Source organism: Hippocampus guttulatus, chromosome 7, assembly GCF_054856545.1.
Source record: "Hippocampus guttulatus isolate MCC_2025c chromosome 7, RoL_Hgut_1.0, whole genome shotgun sequence".
NCBI classification, from domain to species: Eukaryota; Metazoa; Chordata; class Actinopteri; order Syngnathiformes; family Syngnathidae; genus Hippocampus; species Hippocampus guttulatus.
Genome location: NC_141267.1, coordinates 3,854,423 through 3,880,698, shown reverse-complemented (window position 1 = coordinate 3,880,698; position 26,276 = coordinate 3,854,423). Strand labels below are relative to the sequence as shown.

Here is a 26,276-nt window from a genome sequence, read left to right as displayed (position 1 = left end):
ACATACTCGGATACCATGGTTTCTTACAATTTCTTTAGAATTCTTGAATAAAAATAGTCCCCTTCATGAACCGTGACCTTATGGTGGAAGGGTATGTCTGTCCCAATGATCCTAGGAGCTAAGTTGCCTGGGACTTTATGCCCCTGGCAGGGTCACCTATGGTAAACAGGTCCAAGGTGAGGGACCAGATCAAGATGATGAATAAGAAAAGTAGATCCAGTTTTCCCTTGCTTGGATGCGGGTGACTGGGGCCTCCCTCTGGAGCCAGGCCCGGAGGTGAGGCTTGAAAGCAAGTGTCTGGTGGCCGGCGGGCCTGCACCCATGGGGCCCAGCTGTGCTCAGCCTGAAAGGACAACGGGGCTCCGCCTTCCCATGGACTCACCACCTATGGGAGGGGGCAAAGGGGTTGGGGGCATCGTGAACTGGGCGGCAGCCAAAGGCGATAAAATCCCGAGCTACAGAAACTGGCTCCCTCCCACCCTAGCGCCTGTACATTGGGGTTCACTCCAGTGGAGGAGAAGGTAGCCTCTCCCTCCACCTTTGGAGCAGGGTACAGGTCTTGTCTGTTGTTTGTGCTTTTGCACCAGACAGCAGTTCAGAGTACCTACCCTTTTGAGTCATTGAAAGGAATGCCTGGAGAGTGGTCCTTCTGGGGACTCCATCGTTTTGCTGAAATAAGGTAAGAACCGTGGTCATCCAGGAGGGGCTTAGAGTCGAGCAACTGCTCCTCATCATTGAAGGGAGCCAGATGAGGTGGCTCAGGCATATTGTCAGGACAACACCTGGACCCCTCGCTGGTAAGGTGTTCCGAGAATGTCCCACTTGGAGGAGGCCCTGAGGACGACCCAGAACTCGCTGTTGCGACTATGACCCCCAGCAGGCTTGAGAACACCTCGGGAGGTGCTGGACGATGTGGGTGTGGAGAGTGTAGAGGAGGGGATCTGCCCATTTCCTTATGGCCCTCCTTGGACACAGGTTCTTTTATTTCTCTATAAGGTGGAAGAAGAGTCAACACCACATTGTCTTTACTTTAGTTTATCACAACGCAACAGGAATCGATTCGGGCTCCTGAGAGTCTCAGATCTCGTCAGGAAGCGTAGAAATAATGCAGTCATGACAATATGATAATGAGAGGTGGGGAGTTACGCCTCCATGCAAATCCCGGAAATAAAGAAATGAACATGTCATCTGACCCAGTGTTGCTGGAGAAAGGTGGGAGTGGTGAGGTGAGACCAGATCACCACTACCCCCTATTGTCTTCGGTTTGAGCTTTGATGTGATGGCAGGAACACAGATGCTTGAGATAATAGTTCCTCTTTTGATGTCAAATATGTCCTCTGGAGAGGTCCTAAAAGTGGTGGGGGTCGAGGGGCACTAAAGGTGATTGTAATCACAGTGAGCAGTAAATACCTTCAACAACATTCTACATTCTTTGTTTTCGTGTTCGAACAGAACCAACACCAGAGTGGGGCTAAATAAAATCACAGTAAGGAATAAATTCCTTAACAAGAGGGAAGTTTGGGGTTCCCTGCTTAAGCTCCCATGACCCTTCCATCCATCCATCCATCCATCCATCAATCTTCTACCGCTTATCCGGGGTCGGGTCGCGGGGGCAGCAGCTTTAGCAGGGAAGCCCAGACTTCCCTCTCCCTAGCCACTTCTTCCAGGTCTCCCCAGGGGACCCCGAGGCATTCCCAGGCCAGCTGGGTGACACAGTCTCTCCAGTGTGTCCTGGGTCATCCCCGGGGTCTCCTCCCGGTGGTACATGCCTGGAACACCTCACCAGGGAGGCGTTCAGGAGGCATGCTTATCATATGCCCGAGCTACCTCATCTGGCTCCTCTCAATGTGGAGGAGAAGCGGCTCAACTCTGAGCCCCTCCCGGATGACCGAGCTTCTCACCTTATCTCTAAGGGAGAGCCCGGACACCCTGTGGAGAAAACTCATTTCGGCCGCTTGTATCCGGGATCTCGTTCTTTCGGTCGCAACCCATAGCTCGTGACCATGGATGAGGGTTGGAACGTAGATCGACCGGTAAATTGAGAGCTTTGCCCTTTGGCTCAGCTCCTTCTTTACCACGCCAGACCGATACAAAGTCCACATCACAGCAGACGCTGCAACGGGGCCCCCATGACCTGACCTCGTATAAGTGGAAGAAAATGGATGGATGAATGGATTTGTATTTCCTTAACAATAGTGTAGTTAAGTTAATAATAGTTGAGGTACCTGTACTTTTCTTTGATTTACTGTGCACAAATAATCTTATACTTGAATTTGCTATTCTCTCTGCTACTGAGATGAATTCAGGTGCATGATAAACCAAAGCTGTACTCTTGTGTAAAATGCTTTAAAATGTATCTTGGAATGTAATTTAAGAAGTGCTTAACAACTGTTTGAACCCTGGACATATTCTGTTCATCCAATTTAAAACTGCCCTGAATACCAACTGTTTGTTCTTCCTTTGCATCGCTGCAGCAGAAATCACTGTGCAGCAGGATAATAAGCAAATCCAGGTAGACCTACAGGACATGGGCTATGAGACATGTGGACGGAGTGAGAATGAAGCGGAAAGGGAAGATACCAGCAGTCCAGGTACCATTCAAGACCTCTTTTGTACACAACATCAGTAATTCAAGGTATTTGTTTACATGCAATCAGGCTGCTGTATTTATGACATAAACAGGGGTGGCAATGGCTAGTGATGAAAAAAGTGGAAGGGGCGTGGCCTGGATGGGCGTGGCCTGGATGGGGGCGTGGCCACTTACAAAAGTGGCACAAAACATGCTGAAGATAAAGTGTATTCAATTTACACACTATTTAAAACTTGAACAGAAAATAATCCCATGATTGTTCACTATTCTGTCAAGTGAAAATTTGTGCAATTTTGCTGTTGCATTCCTGGTGAGCACCAATATGTAACTTCAAATTTGCTGCTCAAAATCAAAACTAAAAAAGGAAACACATTCCCTCATATTTAAGATTTGTTCATTACTTGTATTCATAAAGTGTTGTGTAAATGTGATAAAAAGCTGTTGATATCACTATCACATACAGTGATAGTGAAGTCCCACACTGTTTACCATACAGTATATGGGTTATGTATGTATTTTATTATATAAAGTGGATGTCTATTTACAGTATACTGTAAATAGACATACACATCCATGTGGATGATAGTTAGCGAGTCTCGATAACATTCGGCATTCGCGAGAAAGGGGTTTAGGAAGGCGAACATGGATTGGTTGTGATTTGCATTTGCCGATATAGCGACCAATCACAACAAGTAAGACATTATACACGTCCAATCGCAGGGCTGTTTACAATTGGAAGATGGAAAGACTGATCGGGAGAGCTCGTGAAAACTTGACGATAAGGTACCTGACCCCCCCTAACATTTTCTCAACGGATTTGGACGATTCACAAAAATGATCAATTTAAGAAATAAAACGGCGGATTTCCGCTTATCTGCGGAAAATTGCCATCCCTGCATAAAGCAAGGTAGCATATTAAACATCTGAAATGGGGCAGTATTAAAATGAAAATAGATTTTTCTTATCAGGTATTGTCCTTTCCTATATTGTTGTCAGTGGTGTAGCAAGGGTCCCAAGGGACCCCAAGGGATTGTGGACGTAACTGAGGACAGCATGTGGATGTTAAATTGGGAAGGGTAGGCATGAAAGTGGAGGCTAAAGGCACGCCCCTAGTAGGTATAAATAGTGCCAGTACATGCATTGTGCAAAACAACATCCCGTAAATGGCACAGACAAATAGACACTCTTATGAAGAATAGTTAAATGCAAGCTATCAGTTGCGTGGAGGACCATGGGAATCGAGAAGCTGCAAGAGAATTCAAGATCAACTGATCCATGGTGTTTGGTGCTTTTGTTTTATGAAATGCCGCCATCTATCCATCCAGACAAGGATGACCGTGCCGCAGCAACATCCAGCTGATTACATACAAAGAAAAGATTGTCATCTTCTGCTCCTACTTGCCAACAAATACATCCATCCCAACCACATTATAAACATGGACCAGGTGCCTGGATGGATAGATGGCACAGTTTCACAAAACGAAAGCACCAAGATGGACCACGTTAATAATGATAATAATAATAATAATAATAATAAATGCTCTTGCGATGCAGAGGCCCAGTCTCATTCGGCTGGGTCGTCACAGTGCGTAGAGCCGATCAGCTTCTCCAGGGCCCACCAATGACCACGGTCATGAGCCAGGGCTACTGCATCCTCCAGGGTAAGGCCCTGGTGTTTGAGATCCTCCCTGATGACATCAAGTCATCTGGTGTGGGGTCTGCCGCGTGGCCTTTTCCAGCCGGCTGTCGCTGGATCGAATGAGAAGATGGCACGAGGTGGGTGTTCCGGGGGTAATCGGAGGAGATGTCCAAGTCAACAGATGCGCCTCTGAGCGGCCAGTCGGGATGCAGGGGGCTGAAGAGTATGTTTTCGGAGGTCTGAGTTGGCAACATGGAGGTGCCAGCTGATGTTCAAGATGGTTCTGAGTGACTTGCTGTCAAAGCCAGGGTCTTGGCCAGGGTGTTGTTTAAAGGCCAGGATTCTGCACCATAAAGGAGGATGGGAAGAACTGCTGAGTTATAAATGCGCATCTTGGTCTTTTGGGACACTGAGTGGTGGCGCCAGAGGGGCCGCCACAGTGACTGCATACCCGTGGCTGCGAGGGCGAGTCTGCGATCAATCTCTGGCTTGAGATCGCCGCTGCTAGTAATTGTGGAGCCCAGGTAGATGATGGAATTGACAAATTGCACTTCGTCTGTGCCAAAGAACAGGGGGGAGGGGTGGGGCCCGTCACCGATATACATAAGTTTGGTTTTCTGCCAGCTTACTTGGAGGCCCAGCTTTGCTGCTTCTGTTTGGTATATGGAGAGAGCACTACTGAGGTCTTGGAAGGAGTTGCTGAACAGGGTGGTGTCATCAGCGTATTCAAGGTCGGTCAGGTGGAAGTTGCCGAACGACACGCCTGAGACTGGCTCCTGGACTCGGATCATAAGGTGGTCAATGACACAGTTAAAAAGGTCAGGAGCGGCCATGCAGCCCTGTCTGACCCCGCTGTTAATGGGGAACCACTCTAAGTCCTTCTGATTCACACGGACACAGCTCTCTGAGTTGTTGTAGAGTTGCTGGAACAATGTGGTTATTTTGGGTGGCACTCTAAGGTATTTCAGAATGTTCCAAAGGGAGAGGTCATGTTCATAAAAAGGCGCCCCTGCCATTTTGGAGAAGATATAATTGCGTCAGCCAGTGAGAAACTCTGTGATAACTCACTCTTCACTTCCTTGGTGAAGCTAGCGGAAGCTGGAGCGAATAATGCCAACCTCTGAGACAGTCTGTCTCGCCACACACCTGATTCTACAACAGGGATGGCCCATTCTGTTCCTTGACGGCTGGTATCCCGGATGTTTTATGTCTTCCTACTCCAACACACTTGATTCAATTGATCAGGACCATTATCCAGCTTCTGCAGAGCTTGCTGATGAAGGACACTCTTGCGCCCGCAACCTGGGCACCCTTCCTTCATCGTTCCTCCAGACCATTTCTTAAAATAATTGTCCTCCGACTCTGTCCGTCCTCATCCTTTTAAAGTGCTTTCGTCCTGACATTTCACCAGTCTTCCTCTTGCCTAGTTTGGCCCCGTGCTGCTTCTCCTCCTTAAACTGCGCTTAGTAGGTGGGGTATGCAAAGAGCGACAGGTTCCCCTTGAGGAAGACTAGCTTATCAAAGTTGGCAATGGTCCTCTTTGGCCGCAGGATGTCACCGGCTGGTGTAAAAATCCTCTCCACAGCAGCCGAGCTTGAGAGTGTATTTAATAAATAAGTCCACCCACGCCTCCCTGCGCTCCGCTGTCATGTTCTAATAATATGCGCGGTTGGGTGACCAGTGGTGGGTTTGAAGTGCTCCAATGCAATTTTTGTCCTGAGTCCATTTCGTTGGTGTTGAAATAAACTTTTGGCCGCTTCGCATCGGCGTCGAAAACGTACATAGAATGTCACACGCATGCAAATGAATAAGCAGACGCAGCCGAATAAAGTAACCAACACACACACACACACACACACACACACACACACACACACACACACACACACACACACACTTGTGTTTGTGTAGAGATAGGTAGATCGATAGATAGTAAAGTTATAAGTACACTCAGTCACAGGACTCTTCAATTTTTGCATGCTCAAAGTTACAGAGTATGCGAAGATACAAACAGAAGAAAAAGCAATACTTTATTTGGGCAAATTTGATCCATACAATGCATTTGATTACCATAAATTTATATACAACGTACAATTTCCAAACAGTGTATACAATTGCCAGTTTTTTATTGAGATTAATAATAATAATAATTAATAATAATACATTTTATTTGTAAGCGCCTTTCAAGACACCCAAGGACACTTTACAATAACAAAAAACACAAAACAATACGGGTTGAGCAGTGGCAGCCAAACGCGCCAGCGTTCACTCAACCCGGAAGTCAGAAAGAAACCACAAGGGAGGGAGAGGGGGAGAAAAAAAACCCACGCTCGAACTACCCTCATGTTGAGGATAATTTGAGTTTGGCAAAAAACTCCTGCACAAGCATAAGACAGTTACAACAGGTCACAAGACATAAACAATGAAGATGGTGATACAAGGGAGTGTATGAAGGAGGGGGTGATGGTGGGGGACTAGCTTCCGTGCATACTTTCACCAGGGGAAGGTCGAGATATCAGATGTTGTTTTGGTAGCAGGCTGCCCAAGAATTTAAGACACCCTTGAGTCCGTGTCTTATGTCTCTTTAGTGGCGTCGATCAGCCAAATCCGTGATTTCTGTCAATATTTGAGCACAGATTCCAGTTTCTCCAAGTTCTTGACCATCTTGCAGAGACATTCCAAAACCGCAACAGTTTGTGATTGACCACAGTCTGAGTCTGAGTGTTGGACATCCGCACAATGCCATCCTTAGACCGGCAGCCTCTTCACTTCCAATAGAGCCGTTCCCATTGGTTGAATTTTGCGATAGATCAGGAAACTGCTAACACCAAACAGCAGCATACCTGTTATCGGAAGGCTGATAATGTAGATGTCATCCACATCCTCAACGGACAGTGTTGACAGGCACACCATTCTCCGCTTCCTCCAAGGATCTAGGGTGTACCCAGCAGCAAAAGTCCCCGAGGGGCAAGTAGGCTCCCCACTGCCTGTTCTTCTCGTCGAGAAAATTTTGTCGATGGCATCGAGAGACCAGCCAACCAATTCCATGTTTGTTTTTAGGATGAAAATACGACAGGAGGCTCGGAAAAGTCAGACAAAGACAGCACATGGACTGAGTGGCGAGCAGGGAAGGGTGGGGGGGGGGGGGGGGGCAGGAGCAGAAAGCAAAAGCGTCCGCCTTCGTCGAGAGCCAAGCAAGAATTAAAAACGTAACACAAGTAAGCTTGGAAAGTTATTCAGAACATGACTTTCTTTATTTTCTGTGACAGAATTTGATGACCTGGAAATGTGCACATCTTTGGACTGCCCTTCTCTGTGGTGGCCTGCATGCAGAAACAACACGACCTTCAATAAATCCCCGACCCACAGTTCTTGCTACAAAGACGAGGTCTCATCTCTCCAGCGCCTGATTGAGGATCTTCATGCCCAACTTTCACATTCTCGAAGTGTTATCCACAGTCTTCAGAGTTGCCTACATTCTGTCTCCACCTCTGGTGAAAATCGACCCCAAATGCCTCAGAAGGATAGCTGGTCTTCCCATGCTCCTCCCTCCGTCAGCATGGGAGACGACGATGAAGGTTGGCAGTCATCTGATGGTGGTCCCATAGTCTCACCTCATCACCCAAACAAGAGTCTCAAAGAGCTGATGTCACACTTAGACACACTGGATGACCAGATAAAGAAAAGAGGAAAGACATTTGCAGATGAGGATGGAAATTCTTTAACCTGGCCAAGGTAAGCAAGAGCATTTTGTAATATTATAAATTGTATCCTACAAAAAACCCCCAAAAAACACATATTATAGATTCATCCACTTCTAACCACCGTTGCCATACAGACATTGTTCAGTTTTATTTGGATTACCTTCATAATTGAAATGCCATGTTTAGCGGCGTTTGTAGTGACATCTGTCAAGGCTTTTGGGTCACAGAAAACAAAATCAAACGTGATCCTACATTTTCACACTACAAATCTGCTGTTGTTAATTCAACACCATAAGGTGTAAATTTTAACTGAAAACTGTCGCTACGCATCCACACCACCTGGTGTTAAAGTAAAAGTAACATTGACCAAAGTGTAAAATGTTCAACACCCATTAGCGTGTTAAAGCAAGAAACTACTATATAACACTATATAACACTATATTTTTAGATGAACACTCATGAGTGTTCATACCAACACTATACAATGTGGGGAAATGTACCCATGTCTCACAAGATTTAATAAAACAGAACATTTAAATTCAAACCACTTTTGTTTGATCAAATCCATTTCAGACAGCTCGTATAAAACGGCAGTAGGGCACAATGTATGTTCTTTCATCATTTTCGCGTGGGAACGGCTCATCCTGCCGATAATACGCAGTAAACAAATCCTCCTCCATTCAGGTAAGCATCAAAACCCATAGTGATAACATTTGAATACCGTCATGAAGATGTTACCAGTTTACCCTCAAGCATTCATTTTCAGTACCCATACATCAGTGGCAGATGCTGGTCTATCAAGGAGGGGAAGCTCAATTTCGGCCAACATCATAAAATGTGTCCGTTTATTTATACATGAATTCTACTCTCTGTTCCTTTTCAAGAAAATGATCTGTGTACAATAAAACCCACCAGAAATAAAAGATTGTGTCGCTAGTCGTTTTCAACAAAGAGAGTGTTGCTAAAATGATTAGAAGAAGTCTCTAGTTCAACTCAGAACAGAATGAGAATTGAAAAATGCTCCCACGGATGCCGACACCAAAAGATCGGTGATTGGCTCATTTTGCTGTCAATCAAAAAGAGATTCCGCCTCAGACAGATCATCCAATCATCATGCAGAAAAGCTCAGCGTCAGGGCGAGCCCATAAACGCCCAATGTCCATAGACTCCGAGAGATGCTGAGCGTCCGATGGGCGGGACAAAACCAGCATTTATCTAATGACTCGTCTCGTTTCGATGCATTGGGACAACCTACACTGAACTCTCTAGACCAGGGATGTCAAACTCAGTTCCTGGAGGGCCGCTGTCCTGCATGTTTTCCAAGTCTCCCTGTTGCAACACACCTGATTCAAATGATCAGATCATCAGCAAGCTCTGCGCAAGCCTGACATTGAACCTGTTCATTTTAGCTCCTTGTATCACTGGGACACACAAAACCCTCCACTGTGATGACACTTCCAAACTTGTTTCAATGAATTACAACATGACAGAAGCATGTCCAATTCTGGTAGTTGATATTGTTCCGCTGAAGTACTACAGTAAGTGGCAATGCCCATTAAAAACGTGCTTCCAATGGCTAATCAATGAAAAATAATGACTTTGATGAATGGATCTAAGAGTCTTTGGGTAATCCTGCCAAAACACACAGATAAACAAAATATTTAAACTGTGATTGTACATTTTTAGTTAAATGTGACACTTACATGTCTCTCTTTCCCCAGTAAATTTCACACTTTAATCCAGACTCAAGCAAGAGAGCTGTCTGTCCTCCGCCAGCACCTACGTGAAGGTCGTGGTGTGTGTCACATTCTCAGCCAACACCTGGGGGACACCACCAAGGCCTTTGAAGAACTGTTGAGAGCCAACGACATTGACTATTACATGGGACAGAGCTTCAGGGACCAGCTGGCCCAGAGCAGCACACTGGCACAGAAAATCAGCAAAAAGATCAGCACATGTGAGTCAGACTTTTAAGGCACTATACATGCAAACAGCAAGGAAATACACATTTACAGATTAATTATGTATGGGGTAGGGGAGACTAGACTGTGGTAGAATGGTAGTTAATGTAATTTTATATATATGTACCGATATATATATATATATATATATATATATATTTACTCGTTTGATATATATATACATATATGTAGCGGCTGGATAGCTCAGTTGGTAAGGCATCGGTTTTGGCATACGGGAGACGGTGGTTCGAATCCCGCTTGGGGCAAAAAATGAGCACATAAGTCTATGTCCCTTTCGCTCTTAGCTTTATGTCATCCATGTAGAGGAGGTTACTGATTGTAGCTCCATTTCTGAGGCGGTATCCATAGCCTGTCTTGGTGATTACTTGGCTTAGGGGGTTCAGTCCTATGCAGAACAGCAGTGGGGAGAGTGCATCACCTTGGTATATGCCACATTTGATGGACACTTGGCTTGCCATTGGCTTCAAGTGTGGTTTTCCACATCCTTATCGAGTTCGCAACGAAGGCTCTTAGGGTCCATGTGTGTTGCATCGAGTCATAGGCTTTCTTGTAATCAATCCAGGCTGTGCACAGGTTGGTACGTCGGGACCTGCAGTCTTATGTGACTGTTCTGTCAACCAGGAGCTGATGTTTGGCTCCTCTGGTATCTCTACTTTGCATGTATTGATCCATGTGTCCACTTATCTTAGCCGCAATGATGAGCTTCCATGTTGTGGATTATTGGCCATGTTATGTTGCTTATTGGCCGATAGTTGGATGGGACTGCACCCTTTGAGGGATCCTTCATGATCAGGATCGTTCGCCCTTCGGTTAGCCATCCTGGGTGAGTCCCATCCCTCAGCAGCTGGTTCATTTGTGCTGCTAGGCGCTCATGGAGTGCTGTGAGTTTCTTTAGCCAGTAGGTGTGGACCATGTCCAGGCCTGGTGCTGTCCAGTTCTTCATATCTGAGACTCTTTCCTGTATGTCTGCCACTGTTATGGTAACTGGGTTCTGTTCAGGGAGTTTGCTGTGCTCCTCTCTCAGGGTCACCAGCCATTGTGCACTGCTGTTATGTGCAACCTCCGTCTCCCATATGCCTTTCCAGTACCTTTCAGTTTCCAGTCTTGGTGGGTCAGCTCTGACCCTGCCACTGAGCGTACACTTTCGCTTTGTTCCAGTAGCCCATTTTTCATCAAGGTGCTCTGGTTCCCCAGCACCTGACGCAGACCTTGTTTGGCCGGGCGACGTCTGAGCCGGCATGTCATTCATTGTACTGTCTCTCATTATTGTATTAGCGTGAAGGATCAAGGACCCATACTGGATGGTGTTATGTGCTCATTTTTTGCCCCAAGCGGGATTCGAACCACCGTCTCCCGTATGCCAAACCGATGCCTTACCAACTGAGCTATCCAGCCGCTCATATATATGTGTATATATATGTGTGTGTGTGTATATATATATATATATATATATATATATATATTAGAGCTGTCAAACGAGTAAAATATTTAATATAATTAAACTGCAACTGTCCTGTCATAATTAACTCAAATTCACTAAAAATTAATCGTGGTTACTAACGCATTTTTTTATCGTTTCTGAATTTTCTTTGATATTTCTTTGTCCTATTTTCCCCATTTTAATGCTCTCATCAACATGGAATCATGAATCAGTTTTCTACGTGCAAAATGCAAATATTTACTGAAATGACAATTTCGGTTTTCAATTTTACATGAACATTTTTCACTTGGATCAGTTATTCACACATAAGCTCTCACACAATATTACTGTCCATCAACAACAGCGAAAAAATGTTTTGTCACACAACAGCTGCTTTAACAGCTCTTTTTATGGAATCAAAACAGAGCAATATAACATTATAAAGTGCACATCTAAGGTAAACTAGTACTCAGCCTACAGTGGATTTAAGCCGTGGTTGCATACTTCGTTTTTCTCAAGTTTGCTTTGAACACAGCAGTCAGGCTATGTTGATTCTGTTGGTCCTTCTTGCGCGGAAGTCTCTCTACGGTTTTGTGTAGACATCATTTCGGATGACTACACTTGGTTCGATGACAACACTGAAGACATTTTATTTTTACTAGGTCGCTACCACTGCACCGCTGAGCTTTACCGGCACTGTCAGACGAACAGAGAGAAGCTCCACCCGCTGTATTTATATGGACACGGAACGCTGTAACCTTCCAGACAAAATTGTTCCAAACAAGTAACAATCGCGTCAGTGGCATACATCGTATACCTGTATGATACAGGTAACTTTGGTCTTGTCAGTGGAACAATCTGGCAACTTTTTTAAAGTAAATTTTCCATTCATAAACTCTTTAAGTATCAGTTTTCGGTGTCTTGCGCTGCCGTGGCTGGCAAAGCAAACGTGTGTGGACCTATGCAGCGCGCTTGTTGTTTTGTTTCTGGTTTATTTATAGAGCAACGTAACATCCTCTGTGATGTGTGCCGCGTTCATCTCGCGAGAAAAAAATGAATCCCGTTAAAATTCATTTAAATTAATGCCAATAAAAATGCGCTAAACTGACAGCTCTAATATATATATATGTATGGGTAAAATGGAGGCAATTCCATTTGACATTGGGCAAGAGGTGGGGGGACATCCTGCGCTGGTTGCCACCATTTTGCAGGGCACGTAAACTACAGAAAAACAACCATGCGGGCTCACATTAATTCACACCTCTACCCAATTGGGAGTCTTCAATTAACCTAATGCATGTTTTGCGATTGTGAGAGGACGCTCGAGTACCCAGAGAAAACCCATGCAAACACGGTAAAAACATGCATACTTCACATTGGAGAGAATTGTGATTCAGATTTGCTTACCAAGTGAGTGCAGGTGTGAGCAAATTACACTAAGATCACAAATACACTTTATTTTTTAACAAGTTAAAAATTGCTATTCATTAGAGATGGTAAATGAATTAAGTGGCCAATGACAAATGTACGTGCACCCTTTGAACACTCTTCAGAAACTTTGTTTTGAACACTACAAACGTTGCATTCAATGTACGTTTCGCTCACTGTTACAATTTGGAAGCCGCGCAAAAGTTTGGAAACCACTGTGTCACGTGAATTTTGGATTCAAGCATGGATTCAAGATAACAGGTAAATATTGTATCATGTGTAAAGGCTAAATATTGGTCTTATATGAAGCAATATTATAAAAATACTGACTCTCATATGGGAAGCACTGTGGTCGACTGGTTATCACAGCCACCACACTGAGCAGAGGTGTTGGGCTCGATTCCGAGCCTTGGCTTTCCTGTGTGGAGTTAGCATGTTCTCCATCTGCCTGCCTGGGTTTTCTCCAGGTCATGTGGTTTCTTCCCACATTCCAAGAACATGCATTGGAGGTTAATTGTTTACTCGAAATTGTCCTTCGGTGGGATTGTGAATGGTTGAATGTCTATGTGTGCCCTGGAATTGGCTGGCAACAAGTTTAGGGCGTACCACACCTACTGCCCGAAGTCAGCTGGGATAGGCTCCAGCATGCCCACAACCCTTCTGAGGATAAAAGATGAGAAAATGGATGGGTGAATTACTCTGAGATGTCCTTTCACATGAAAAATTGCTGCAGCGGGTGATATTGATACTCTGGTTTTTAACTTTTTCATCAGACGATTGGGAGGATCCGGATGAGAAGCCGCATCCTCTGGCTATATGGTTTGTGCTCCTTTATTTGTTTGTGTGAACATAATGTCGATATGCACACTTGCACATGACAAGAGCAGAGTCTAACCGGGGGTCCAATCACTGATGTTCTCTTGAGAGTGACGTCACCACAATTGGCAATTCATAGATCAATTAATATAAGTATAAAATAAAATGCATTTTGTCAAATTAATGTGCTGGATATGAAAAATGGTCTTTGGAAAAAGTTTTTAAATAATTGTAATTGCCATTAAATGATATATAAATGACCACAGGTGGCACATTTACAAAATGTCGATCCGTCATTCGTCAGCGGCCTGGGAACCCGTAATTCACCCGTCTTGTTATATCTATTTAGTCTCCCATCGTTCGTCAGTTGTTGGCAAAATGGGCGTCTGTCAATGACAAGGACCTGATGGTATCCTGGTCACTTGCTCTCTTTGGGTAGAATAGAGTAAATCCTTATATTCATGCTTTGCTTTTGTTGCTGCCAAATTGCAAACTTTTCAAGTGGACTTTCAGATTTGTGTCTGTTATTTACTTGAGAAGTATTTGATTCCACTTCAAGGCACTGGCTTTTATTTGCGACAGTGATAGGTACTGTGGGTGGGTATGCGTCGCTCGGTGGGTCGATGGATGGATGGATGGATGGGTGGATAGATATACAGTATAGATGAACACTAAGCATCTGTTTGATGCCGTATGGCCATACAGCTATTATGAAACATGCCTAGCCATGATAAATACATTAATATCAAAATTAAAATCAAAAGCTTAAGGATACTTTTGTTGTTGTAATTCTTCAAGTCAAGTTTATTTGCATAGCCTTTTATCACATTTTGTCAAAGATCAAGGTGTTGTAGTAGTCGTAGTAGTGTAGTCAAGTAGCCTCAAATGGCCTCAGAATGCCACAGCATATTTAAATACAGTACACAATTAGCGACATTCCCGAATCTAAATCTACCCCAATCAGGCCCTTTGGGGGGACCCCCCCCCTCCCCGCCTCCAAGAATGTAACACAAGGCTCTCAGACCAACCAAGTAGATCACACAAGCAATAATAATAATAATATTCATTCATTCATTTTCCCATCTGCTTTATCCTCACAAGGGTCGCGGGTTGCGGGGCGGGGGGGTGGGGGGTGCTGGAGCCTATCCCAGGTGTTTTCGGGTAGTAGGTGGGGCACATCCTGAACCGGTTGCCAGCCAATCGCAGGGCACACAGAGACGAACAACCATCCACGCTCACACTCATACCTACGGACAATTTCGAGTGTTCCATTAACACACTGCCATGCCTGTTTTTGGAATGTGGGAGGAAACCGAAGTATCCCGAGAAAACCCACGTAGGCCCGGGGAAAACATGCAAACCCCACACAGGAAGGGGCGGCCCGGTGGTCGACTGATTAGCGCGTCAACCTTACAGTGCAGAGGTCCAGGGTTCGATTCCAGCTCCGGCCTCCCTGTGTGGAGTTTGAATGTTCTCCCCGTGCCTGTGTGGGTTTTCTCTGGGTACTCCGGTTTCCTCCCACATTCCAAAAACATGCATGGCAAGTTAATGGAACACTCTAAATTGTCCCTCGGTGTGAGTGTCAGCGCAGATGGCTGTTCGTCTATGTGTGCCCTGCGATTGGCTGCTGACCGGTTAAAGGTGCCCGCCACCTGCTGCCCGAAGACAGCTGGAATGGGTTCCAGCACCCGCTGCGACCCTTCTGAGGATAAGTAGATCGGAAAAAAGATGGATGGAAAATAAAAATAATAATACACAAATAACAAATACCTACAGATAAAAACACACAAGCAGAGAGCTGTTAGTTTTCGGTTTTATCCGGAAAGAAAAGGATTCCACAAATGTCGGCAAGGATAATACATAACAAAAGTTTATTGATGAAAAACGCAATACCGACAAAGTACAACGAAGGTTGCTGGTAACAAGGAGCTAACACTAAATAAACAAATAGTGCTTGCGACTGGCAAGGATAATCAATAATACAAAATTGCGTGTCACAAAAAAACAAGGAAACCCGATTCTGTTGATACAAAATGAATGAGAATAACAACACAAATAATTAACTACTTACACAAGCGGAATCAGCATGTGAAAGAGAGAACTAAGAAACATGGTCTTCAACGTCTCGAAAATGAAAAATTTGGTACATATAGCGAGTAACGTTGAACAATCCGACAGTGGGTATGAGTTGCAGTCCTTTTAAAGCCAGATCATTACAATGCATGACAGGTGCCGCACTGGAAGGAACACCGTCCGATCCCACTGGAAACTGAAACACAAAACAAAACAGAAGCATGATGAAAGCATAGTTTAACTTAATGTAAAAGTAGCATTTCTTCATAAAAAAATAATATTTGAAAGTAAAAAGTATGCTGCATTTAAACTACTCCGACAATTAATTACAATTCATTAAAAATTTTCTTGAGTAATTTAATAGAAGTAAATTTAACTTTTTACTCTCTACCTCATGACACATGATATAATGATGTGGTACTCATATATTCCTTCATCGTATAATACATAATCACATAAATAAATTTTACTGTACTGTAGAAAGCCTGCTGAAAATGTAAGAATTGAGTAACTTTGCTCAGTTTTTGAGCGATTTTGCCACATCTTTCTCTTACTGATTTTTATCAAGCAACATGTCTTGTGCAAATTTTTTGTTTTCCCTTGAGCAACTTCTTGAAATGAGGGAGAGTCTGTCACTATTTTTCCCAAAAAGATTTCTGATGTTTATAAAGAATGATAACTCATTCACATTTTAACTATGGGGATGTGTCACCAGGCTGAGTAAGGAGCTGCAGCTGAAAGACAAGGTCATTGAATCTCTTCATGCCCAACTAAATCAGCCCATCCAGAACCACCCACTTTATCGCTCCAACACTCCCTGTAGCTGTCATGCTCTCTCAGATACCACTGATGAGTTGGAGCAAATCTTTTTTGTGTCTGATGGGGATGGATCCACAGAAAATAATCCAGAGCTGTGCTTCGATGGAGACACTCCAAGTGATCCAACACCTGTCAGTATAGGTAAAAACACATCATGCATCTTCTAGTTTGGACTCAATTAGTGCATAACTTGTGTTTCGACCAAACTTGGCTATCCAGACAGTAAATGTGGCTATAAAATCTATGACTTCAAGGCACTGACATGAAGGCAAGAACAAACGGTTCCTTGATTTAAGAGTTTAATTATCAAGTCTTTTCAACATAAAACATGTCAAGAAGGGATGATTGAAGGAAATGATGATAATTATTTTTACAATTGTTTTGCTTGGAAGCAGTGGAGTCTTAATGTTTTTTCCATTTGAATTTTACAGATTTCCATTCTCAGAGTAGTACCATGTCAGACAATCTGTCCTTCTCACCATTTGACAAAATGCATTCTGGTGTAAGCACTCCAAGCTTGCAATTCTCGAGCTCATCGCACCAAACTGAGGACACACAAAGTCAAACTGGTAAGAAGAGGTGACAATGGAGACATTATCCAAGCACGATGTTCCTTTTATGTTTCCTCTTCATTCTGCATGATAAAGCCTTCCAAACTGCTTTTCTGGGATCCTTTACTTGACTGAGTTACTGTATATAATATTTTAGTTTTATTATACGAGGTGTCGCATAAGTTTCCATCCATCCATTCATCCATTCATTTCTTCCATTTATTCAGTCGAGGGGTGGCAGGGGAAGCAGCTTTATCAGGGAAGCCCAGCCACTTTATCCAGTTCTTCCAGGAGGCGGCGGGGTGTCCTTGGTCCTCTCTGAGGCTTCCTTCCTGGGACTGCACCAGGGAGGCAACCATGAGGAATCCTCCTAACTAGACGAGCCATCTCATCTGGCTCCTTTAGATGCAGAGGAGCAATGGCTGTAGTCTGAGTCCAAGCTTCTCTTCATATCTCTAAGGGATAACCTGGACACCCTGTGCTGGCCACGTGTTTGTGATGTTGTTCTTTCAGTCAGGACCAGTAGCTCACTAGCATTGATGAGGGTGGGGACAGATCAATTGGTAAATTGAGTGCTTCGCCTTTGGCTCAGCACGTTCTTTATGCACCCTTCCACCTGTCCATCTCCCACTCCATTCTTCCTTTACTGATGAAGAAGACACTTGAACTCTTCCTCGTCCCTGACCTGAAGAGGGCACTCTACCCTTTTGCAACACAAAACCATGGTCTCAGATTTGCGGATAATGATTCTCACCACAACAGCTTCATACTCTGCTGGGAACCACTCCAGGAAGAGTTGGAGATTGCGGCTTGATAAAGCCAACAGAACCTCACCATCTGCAAAGGCAAGGTTACAACACTCGGGGGCAAATCCAGAATGAAAAGAGAATCCAGAATGGAAGAGAATCTAAAATCTCTCGCCCCCACATACTGGGGGTAACACGTTCTCTAAATTAGAAGAGATGTTTTGTCAAATAATGACTCAGGCACCTGGTCAGATTTCGGATTCATCATCCTTGATTTATTATCTAAAATGAAAGTATGAAAATACAACTAAGATATGGCAGTTCTTGCTTCTCTTGTAGTTGGGTTGTGTCAGGAGGTGCTTACGGCGTGAAAAATGTTCCAAACAAATCATGCAAGTAACTTTTGGTGACCCCTGACTAAAAATGAACAACCCAAAAGTCAAACAGCAAGTAGTAAGGTTTTGAAAGAATTCAAAAGTAGCAATCTCAAGAACAGAGTCTTATCAACTGGATCAGTGCATTCTCTTTGCATTATCAATCATGACTTTGGGTGACGTCATCACATCCTGAATGGGGCGCGAATGGCTTGCCTTCCTTAACTTCTGTTCCCGCAAACAAACAAAAAATTCTTTCCCAAAACAGATGCTCTGACTTAAACTTTTGTTTTCTTTAAATTTTATAAACATATATATATACTGTATATATATATAATAGATAGAAATTTTCATTGAGCAATAAAACATTGACAATTTGTGATTTGTGTAATTGAACTGTTAATCGTTGAGTGATATAATCACTATGTTGATTATATTTAGCATTTGAAAATTTAAGCAAAAACAAAACACTCACATCGAAGCTCCCATCTTTGTTTCGTAGTAACGGAAGAATATTTTTCCTGCAACATGTTAAGATATTTTTGGCATTATGTCCATCAACAAAAAATGGTAATCCCACATCCTGGCCCACACACTCAATTTACCTTTACCTCTTTGTTGTACTCATTCAGTAAGGATCAACATTATTTTTCTAACGTACATTTGCCAATGAACTTGTCCATGTTTTCTAATTCAAATGCCACTATGCTACTGCTTTGTAAACTGGCAAGCCACACCCACATTCTTAGTGGGTTGGAGACCAAGCCCTTCACTGCAGCTCGGCCTCGTTTCCAAACAAACCATCCAATCACATTTGCTTACATGCTGCGATGTATCCTTCGTGAGCAACATCACTCTTGGGTGGCAGAAGTCCAGCCTCATAACATTCAAAATGATGCATGGGAGATACAACAGTTTGTTTCATTCAGCATTAAACTCAGTGTTAAATAAACAGAAACACACAGAGTCATAAATTCCTCGCAGCTGACGGCACTTATTTCAAAAGAAGACTTTTTTCCCTTTTTCACGTCACGTCCACTCTTGTCTGATTGTTTCCAATTTGCTGTCTGTTTGCTCAGGTTTGCCCGCCTCAGAAATGTGCTTAATGCAAATAGCCACCCGACTCAATGGCTGAGTCTGGATTTCCTGGCTAACTGTCTTCTGAGATGGCACACAGTATGATTGCAGTTTACTCAAATGCATTTTAGGAGATCTGAAGTATAAACAATCAGAATCATCTTTATTGGCCAAGTATGTAGAACACACAAGGAATTTGTCTCCGGTATAACACGCTGCATTAGTATCATCATAAACAAGGACATGACAAATAAGTATGGAAAAATTAAGTATGGAAGGACATTTCGTAATGTAAGTGAACCGTAGTGCGGTGGTACCACCCAGTGACAACTGTGAGACAATGTGCAAAGTATCAAGCAGAGCTAAAGTGAGGCAGTTTGCCTTCCGCCCAAAGTCAGCTGGGGTAAGCTCCAGCACCTCCCCGCGGCCCTGTTCAGGATAAGCGGTGTTGAAAATGCATGGATGGATGGATGGGATAAAAATGGATTCAATTCATGGGGCATCCTTAATTATTGTATTATGCTCTCTTTTTTTTCACCCTGTCCTTTTTTTCCCCTTTTCAGCCTCAGCCCTCACTGCAACCACTTTGCCCCCATTCACTCCCCTCTCCATGCAGAGGGCACCCCAACACCCCAACTATACAAATCCACAAACATGTTACCAAGGAGTGGGTTACTCTTTGGCTGATGTGCACCGGGAGCTTCAGATATTACAAAAACAGTTACAAGGCAGTAATAGTTCGTCAGTTGCATGTATAGTATTTGCATGCAGTGTGTTGAATCATTGTTTTTCACCCCCAGCCAATTAGCAGCAAAATTACAGATATACTCAATACGTGAATTTTAGAATTGTAGAAAATTAGAAAAAGTAATCAGCTCTGGCCTCTGTTATGTGGTTTAAGGAAGTACATGGTAATTCTTTTCATCCCATCATACTGTGAAAACGTTGGAAGCAATTAAGTCTCACTCAAGCCTTTCATGCGCCATAACCTGATAACATGATAAGCGGTCCACTATAGTAACTGCTGTCCCTGACAGGGTTAACTAACGCCTTTCATTAACGGTTACGGTAGATGTTTCCTGAAATTACATGTAAAGTAGAACCTCGGTTTACAAACCGCCACATTTATGAAAAATTCAGTTCAAAAGCAAAATTTCCTCTGATTTCACACTATTTTTGGTTTACGAACAGTCATTGCATGTCTAACTATAGTACACTATACATCCCGATTTATATAGTGCTTTCACAACAGCTGCAGCTGGAACAAAGCGCTTAACAAAACAGTTAACATAAAGTAAAATAATAAACACAACCCTAACATAAAACACGGACAGTCGTGCAGTCCTAACCACTTTTCCATCACACGCTTTGTTGTTTGAAGCAGTTTGAGATGAAAGAGGAGAGAATCAAAGTGTCCTTTAACCAGTGGATCAGAGACGTCATGCTCAAAATGTGCACACATCGGCTACAAGCTAAGTTTCAAAGACAACAAGAAGCTGGAGCATCCATTGATGAAAAAAAGAGATTGGTTCACTTCTCCTGTCCCATGTAAATCCATTTCAACTCCAAGCGGCGACTCTCAGTTCCAAACACACGGCGCTCTGCGCCGACGCTCCTCTCTCCTCATCCTCAACTTCAGCAGCCATCCATCCAGCCGCATTCACGCAGACTGTCCAACAGCGCTGACATCTCCACTGAACAAAACGGGGCTGTGAAAAATGCTGCCCATTACAGTCGCAAAAAACACAAGCTGTCCAGCACTGACAGTCAAATGGCGTCGACATTCCTCCCAATCAAAATATGTGCTGGTACAGGCGTGCTGCCGAGTAGGCACAACCACCAAGCACGGATTCTTCTCCTTTGACGAATGTCGTGGCCAAACTATGTGCATTATCATCATTGGCACTGTCCTTCAGGTATCTTTTGTTTATAGGCTGAAACGGGTGCTAATTAGCTAATTGTTTTGAGCTATTGTTTAACTTAAAATGGTCCAAATCCTTGGAATTTCTGTCTCTCAACAGTAAATGTTCTCCAATTAACATAGTCCTCCATAACAGCAGACTGACCCCGCCACACGTCACTGTTTCAAATAGTCGGTTTCTGCAAAATCACCGTTATGTCAACGTCAAAGGTTAAGGTGCAAGCTAAGAAGGGGCTGTGTAGCTGGATGCACAGATGAGTTTTTAGTGTTCTGATGAGCATCTTGCACAAGTCTGGTTCGAACCTTACAAGAGGCACTGAAAAAAAAAAGATTCTGCTTGCTTTCTAGTTTCTTGCATTCTTGCATGCAGATCATGTGAGAAATTGCATGCTTTAAAATGCATGTTCCCTTTCTTCAACCTTGGTGAATTTTCTTGAATTGCACTTTAGTGCAGTTTGGTCCAGTTAGGAGGACTTGCTGTAAAATCTTCCATTTGCCTGAATCCTCACCATATTCTTGCATTTTGTTTTGGTGCCTTTTACATGATTTGTGTTTTCTGTTTGCATTTCAGGTACTTCAACTCCCAGCTCGAATTCAGTTCAGGGTGTCCCATTCTTTGCTCACCAGCAGCCAGTCTTCTCCAGCTTCACCCCCAATTCTTTCTCTAGTTATCAGCCCCCTCTTTTCAGCAGTCATTTGGATGACATCTTAACCATGAAAGAAAAGGCTGGGTCTTTGGAAAACAGTGTCTTGTGGCAGATGAGCAATCAACCTCAAACTGACATTTTATCAGAAACTTCAGGATATCATTTGAGTACAAGCCACACAGGTAATTAATGCTCTCTCGCTCTCATCTCTGTCTCTCTAGATATATACATAGATGGACATAGATATATATATCTATATCTATAGATGACTATATATCTACTAGATGACTGTATATCTATCAATATAGATAGTGTATAGCTAAAAATATCTATATCGATCTATATCTACATGTACATCTCTCTCTCTCTCTCTCTCTCTCTCCCTCTATATATATATATATATATATATATATATATAAAACACACACACACACACACACACACACACACACACGAGTTTAACTCGACCACTGGTGTTTAAACCCTAAATACAAAAATTATACTTTGTTAAAGAAACCTGAATAAGTATTTTAACTTGTGCTGTTCTGTAGCTTCATATCTGATTAAGGAGCACCTACTTCAGATCAGAAGTCTGGAGGAACGACTGGAGGACTCCATTCAGACAAACGATCGCCTCAGGCAGCAGCTGGAGGACAAACTGGCTCCTATTGCTACTGAGAGAGGTTTTGCAACTATTTACACGTTTTGTAAATTAAATAATAATATAAAATTATTTTATTATTTCAGTCATCTTATTTTGCACCACAAATGAATAGATTATTGCTTTTGGGAAAGACAGGGCAGATTTAAAAAAGCATAGAATGTATGTAATCATTCTTGAATCATCCTATTCAAGCAGGATTTTAAAATACATGCACAGCCAGATATAAAAATACCAGAGATAAAAATCAAAAAAATCCAAAATATATTGTCTTTCGCTATCGGTCTCTCCAGGTGCGCCAACCAACATAAGCCCTGACTCAGTTGATAAGCTTTCCAATGACGTTAGTATTCTGGATGAGGAGAACAGCAGTCCGCAAAGAAAATATTTGGACACCAGAAAACGTACAGTAATGGGGACCGGGACCACCTGCGAAAGATGAAAATCCACGAAGCTGGGTTTGCCCACCACCCCCACCCCCTTAGGAATTTTTGTGTAAGGGTTTGTGGGTCCCACCAGCATGTTTAAAATTTGTAAGCAGTATTTGTACTTTACATATTTGAGACAAAGACTATAGCAGTACACATTTGTACTTAAATCTTTTATTATAAAACCTTATACATTAATTAACATTCATCAGCATTGCCTTTATGCAGCTCTGGCAGTGTAGCCTCCAGCGAGCTGCTGGCCAGCCATCCCGCGGCGCGCAGCCGATGTGTTCATGATTAGATGATTAATAAATTAAATTTCCATTGATAAATTGTGATTTTTTTGTTGGTTTTTTTGTTTTTCCTTAGGTTGTCTCTGTCTGATATTGAAATTAGGGATGGCAATCTCAGCACTGAGGATGATTCGATACACATCTCGATGCACTACCAGCGATGCGATACTTAAACGATACATGGAATTTTCTGGCGACACGATGCGATACGTTTCACCGTCTTCACGATGTGATACGATGCGATATACATTTAGTTCAAATCAATGCGATCCGATACGATACAATGCAATTTGTTGCGATATTGTGCGATTAAACATGATGCAAATAAGCAAAGAAAAAAAGTTTAAAAAAAAGATGGAATTCAGTATGGTATTACAAAAAGGATACCACTTTATTCCTTATAAACAGTAGAATGTGTAAAACAACTTATTTAAGCCCTTTCACAATTGGATTTTGTGCAAAGAAAATGTAAACAATTTGGCACCTGAGACTCACAGCTGTTGCTGGAGTGTAAACACAAACAGACTACTCTCATTGAGTGTCTTTTATGAAATATCCATCTCCATAGGACAGAAAATAAAATACAATTTAAACAATATGGCAGTCACAGGCTCAAAGTGGCTGTGTGTATTGTAGCGTACACAGACCACTCTCACTGAGTGTCTCAAAATGAAATGTCCAAAATAGTCAAAAAAAGAAAACAGATCTTTCTGTAAATGCCACTCTCACGATCAACATCTCACTTTGTGATGTACTTCATATGGCACTGCTTCAGGGTTTTTTTTTCCCAGGAAGATTAGTTGGTCCACATGTTCAGGAAGAAGCTGACTGCACTCTGTTATTATGTCACCTGCTGTGCTGAGCACTCGTTCAGAGGGAACACTTGTTGCAGGGACGGACAAATAGCTCCTGGCCAATTTTGAAAGCAGTGGAAGATCTACTTGTTTTTTCCACCACTGCAACACCTCACCATTGACATCTAACCCATCCCTCCTCCTGTATTTTGTTATTTCTTCCTTAGCTCTCTCCCTTATGGCCTTCTCTGGTGCTCTAGGAGCAAGGAAACCTCCAAGCAACTGGTCCATAGCGGACTTCTTCTTGGGAGGCTCTGGCTCATCATCTGGGGTAGACAAGACAAAGCAAGACAAAGACAGGACAAAAGAAACATGAGTCAAAACAATATGTCTATAATCCTATCAAACACAAACAACAAAAAAACTGTATAATGCACATCCTCCTCCTGGTGCTGATACAGTAACAGGAATCATAAACAATAGCGCAGCCTCATAACTCACTTTGTAATGCTCCAAATTAATTCACACACAGCTGTGCGAACCAATAATATTAGCATATTAAACTAGTTATTAGTTAAATACATATGACTGCATTACAATACCATCATCACACCTCTTTTCAAATCAATGAACGATTATAGATAACATAACCAAGTCCCAAAACAAACTTCTCTCATCTTCCTCCATCTCCTCCACATCATTTTCATTGTACTCCTCCTCCTCCCTGTGGCCTCTCCCATCACCTTCTGCCTGAGCTGCCTGGCTCTCATCATCCAGCATACCATCAGCCCTTGCCTGACAATCAGCAGAGCAGAGAGCAGATGAAATGATCATCATCATCATCATCTAAAAAAAAACAACCTGGACAAGTGTTGAAAACAAGCATAGGTGTTGATTTATTTTCCATGTGAAAATAAATAAATAAATAAATACATACATATAATATCATTATAACTAAAAAAGAAAACCCTTAAGTGAGATGGAAAATACGAAGAGTAAAACTAACTGCTGATAATATTTTATTTCTTACCATATCCTCCACTTGTTGTGCTATCTTCAGGAATATCACATCCTTTGCAGTGTTGTCAGCAACCATGAAGTACAGGTCCTTGAAGCGGGGATCAAGGGCTGAGGCATTGTCGAGGAAGTCTTGGATGTAGTTGTAACGGGAATCAAAGTCCTGTCTGAAATTTTCTTTCATCTTGCCAATTGCAGCTAGATCGCTGTAGTTTTCTCCAAATTCTGACCGTAGTTTGGTCAGTAGTGGAGAAACGATGGAGATAGTGCGGTCTTTTCCTCACTGAGGAGCTTGGTTGCCAATTTCAGGGGGGACATCAGTTTCACAATTTCTGGGATTACTTTCATCTCATCATCTGAGAGGGGAGGCAGTGGTTCTCCCCTTGTCTTAATTTTCCTTAATTCTGCCGCCACAGCATCCTTCTGTTCCCAGGAACGTTCCAACATATCAAGGGAACTATTCCACCTTGTGGAAACATCATGGATTAGCTTGTGGTGTGCCAGACCAAAGTTGTGCTGCTGATCACGGAGAGCATTGGATGCTTTAGTACTTCTGTGAAATAGTGTAACGACTCTCCTTATTTTCACCAGGATAGGTTCCACCTGGTCTACTGCAAATGTTTTTTGCGAGGACAAAATATGTGTGTGTGCTATGCATTGCACATCCGGCTTCATTTCTGTGCCAGACCCCACCAGTATCATGTTAGTGGCATGATCCGTGACTAACGCTGGCTTCTTATCGCCAATGTTCCACTCGCGGCAAACGTCGTGCAGTAACTCCGCAAGGTTTGCTCTGGTGTGCGACTCACGGAAAACTCTGGTCTGAAGAACGAAGTTTTGCATTTCCCACTCCTTGTCAACGTGGTGTGCCGTCACTGTTATATATGAGTCAGTAGCGCAAGACGTCCACCCATCCACTGTAAGTGCAACTCTTTGCGCACTGTTCAGCGACACAGTCATCTCACTTCTCACTTTGTTGTACAGATCGGGAATATGCTTGTAAGTGAACACAGACCTGTCTGGTATTTTATACCGGGGTTCCAAAACGTGCACGAGCTGTCTGAAACCCTCGTTGTCCACCACGCTGTAAGGCTGGAGGTCTTTGCATATGAAATAAGCAGTGGCCTTAGTTATTGCCATTGCGCGGTCACAGTGAGCTGCAAGGGGACCCCCAAAATAAGAGGCGATTTTTTTTCTGATCCTGACCTGGATTGCCAAGAGTTTCTCCGGTGTCCGACGAGGAACTGGACGGGGAGTCGGGTGAGGGTGCGGGAAACTTGTCGATGATGTGGTGCC

General features: G+C 43.1%; 1 protein-coding gene across 4 annotated transcripts in view; it reads left to right on the top strand.

Annotated features, from left to right (window-relative positions):
- LOC147202007 (myomegalin-like) overlaps nucleotides 1-26,276 on the top strand; it is a 140,929-nt gene that overhangs the window by 70,433 nt on the left and 44,220 nt on the right. For 3 of the 4 annotated variants that reach the window (XM_086115971.1, XM_086115973.1, XM_086115970.1), the window contains exons 17-24: nucleotides 2,475-2,591; nucleotides 7,499-7,964; nucleotides 9,655-9,890; nucleotides 13,537-13,582; nucleotides 16,368-16,612; nucleotides 16,903-17,040; nucleotides 21,712-21,969; nucleotides 22,339-22,470. In XM_086115971.1, the coding sequence (XP_085972097.1) occupies nucleotides 2,475-2,591; nucleotides 7,499-7,964; nucleotides 9,655-9,890; nucleotides 13,537-13,582; nucleotides 16,368-16,612; nucleotides 16,903-17,040; nucleotides 21,712-21,969; nucleotides 22,339-22,470 (1,638 nt within the window). The remainder of the gene's footprint in view (nucleotides 1-2,474; nucleotides 2,592-7,498; nucleotides 7,965-9,654; nucleotides 9,891-13,536; nucleotides 13,583-16,367; nucleotides 16,613-16,902; nucleotides 17,041-21,711; nucleotides 21,970-22,338; nucleotides 22,471-26,276) is intronic. The other variant, XM_086115972.1, reaches the window with a different exon arrangement.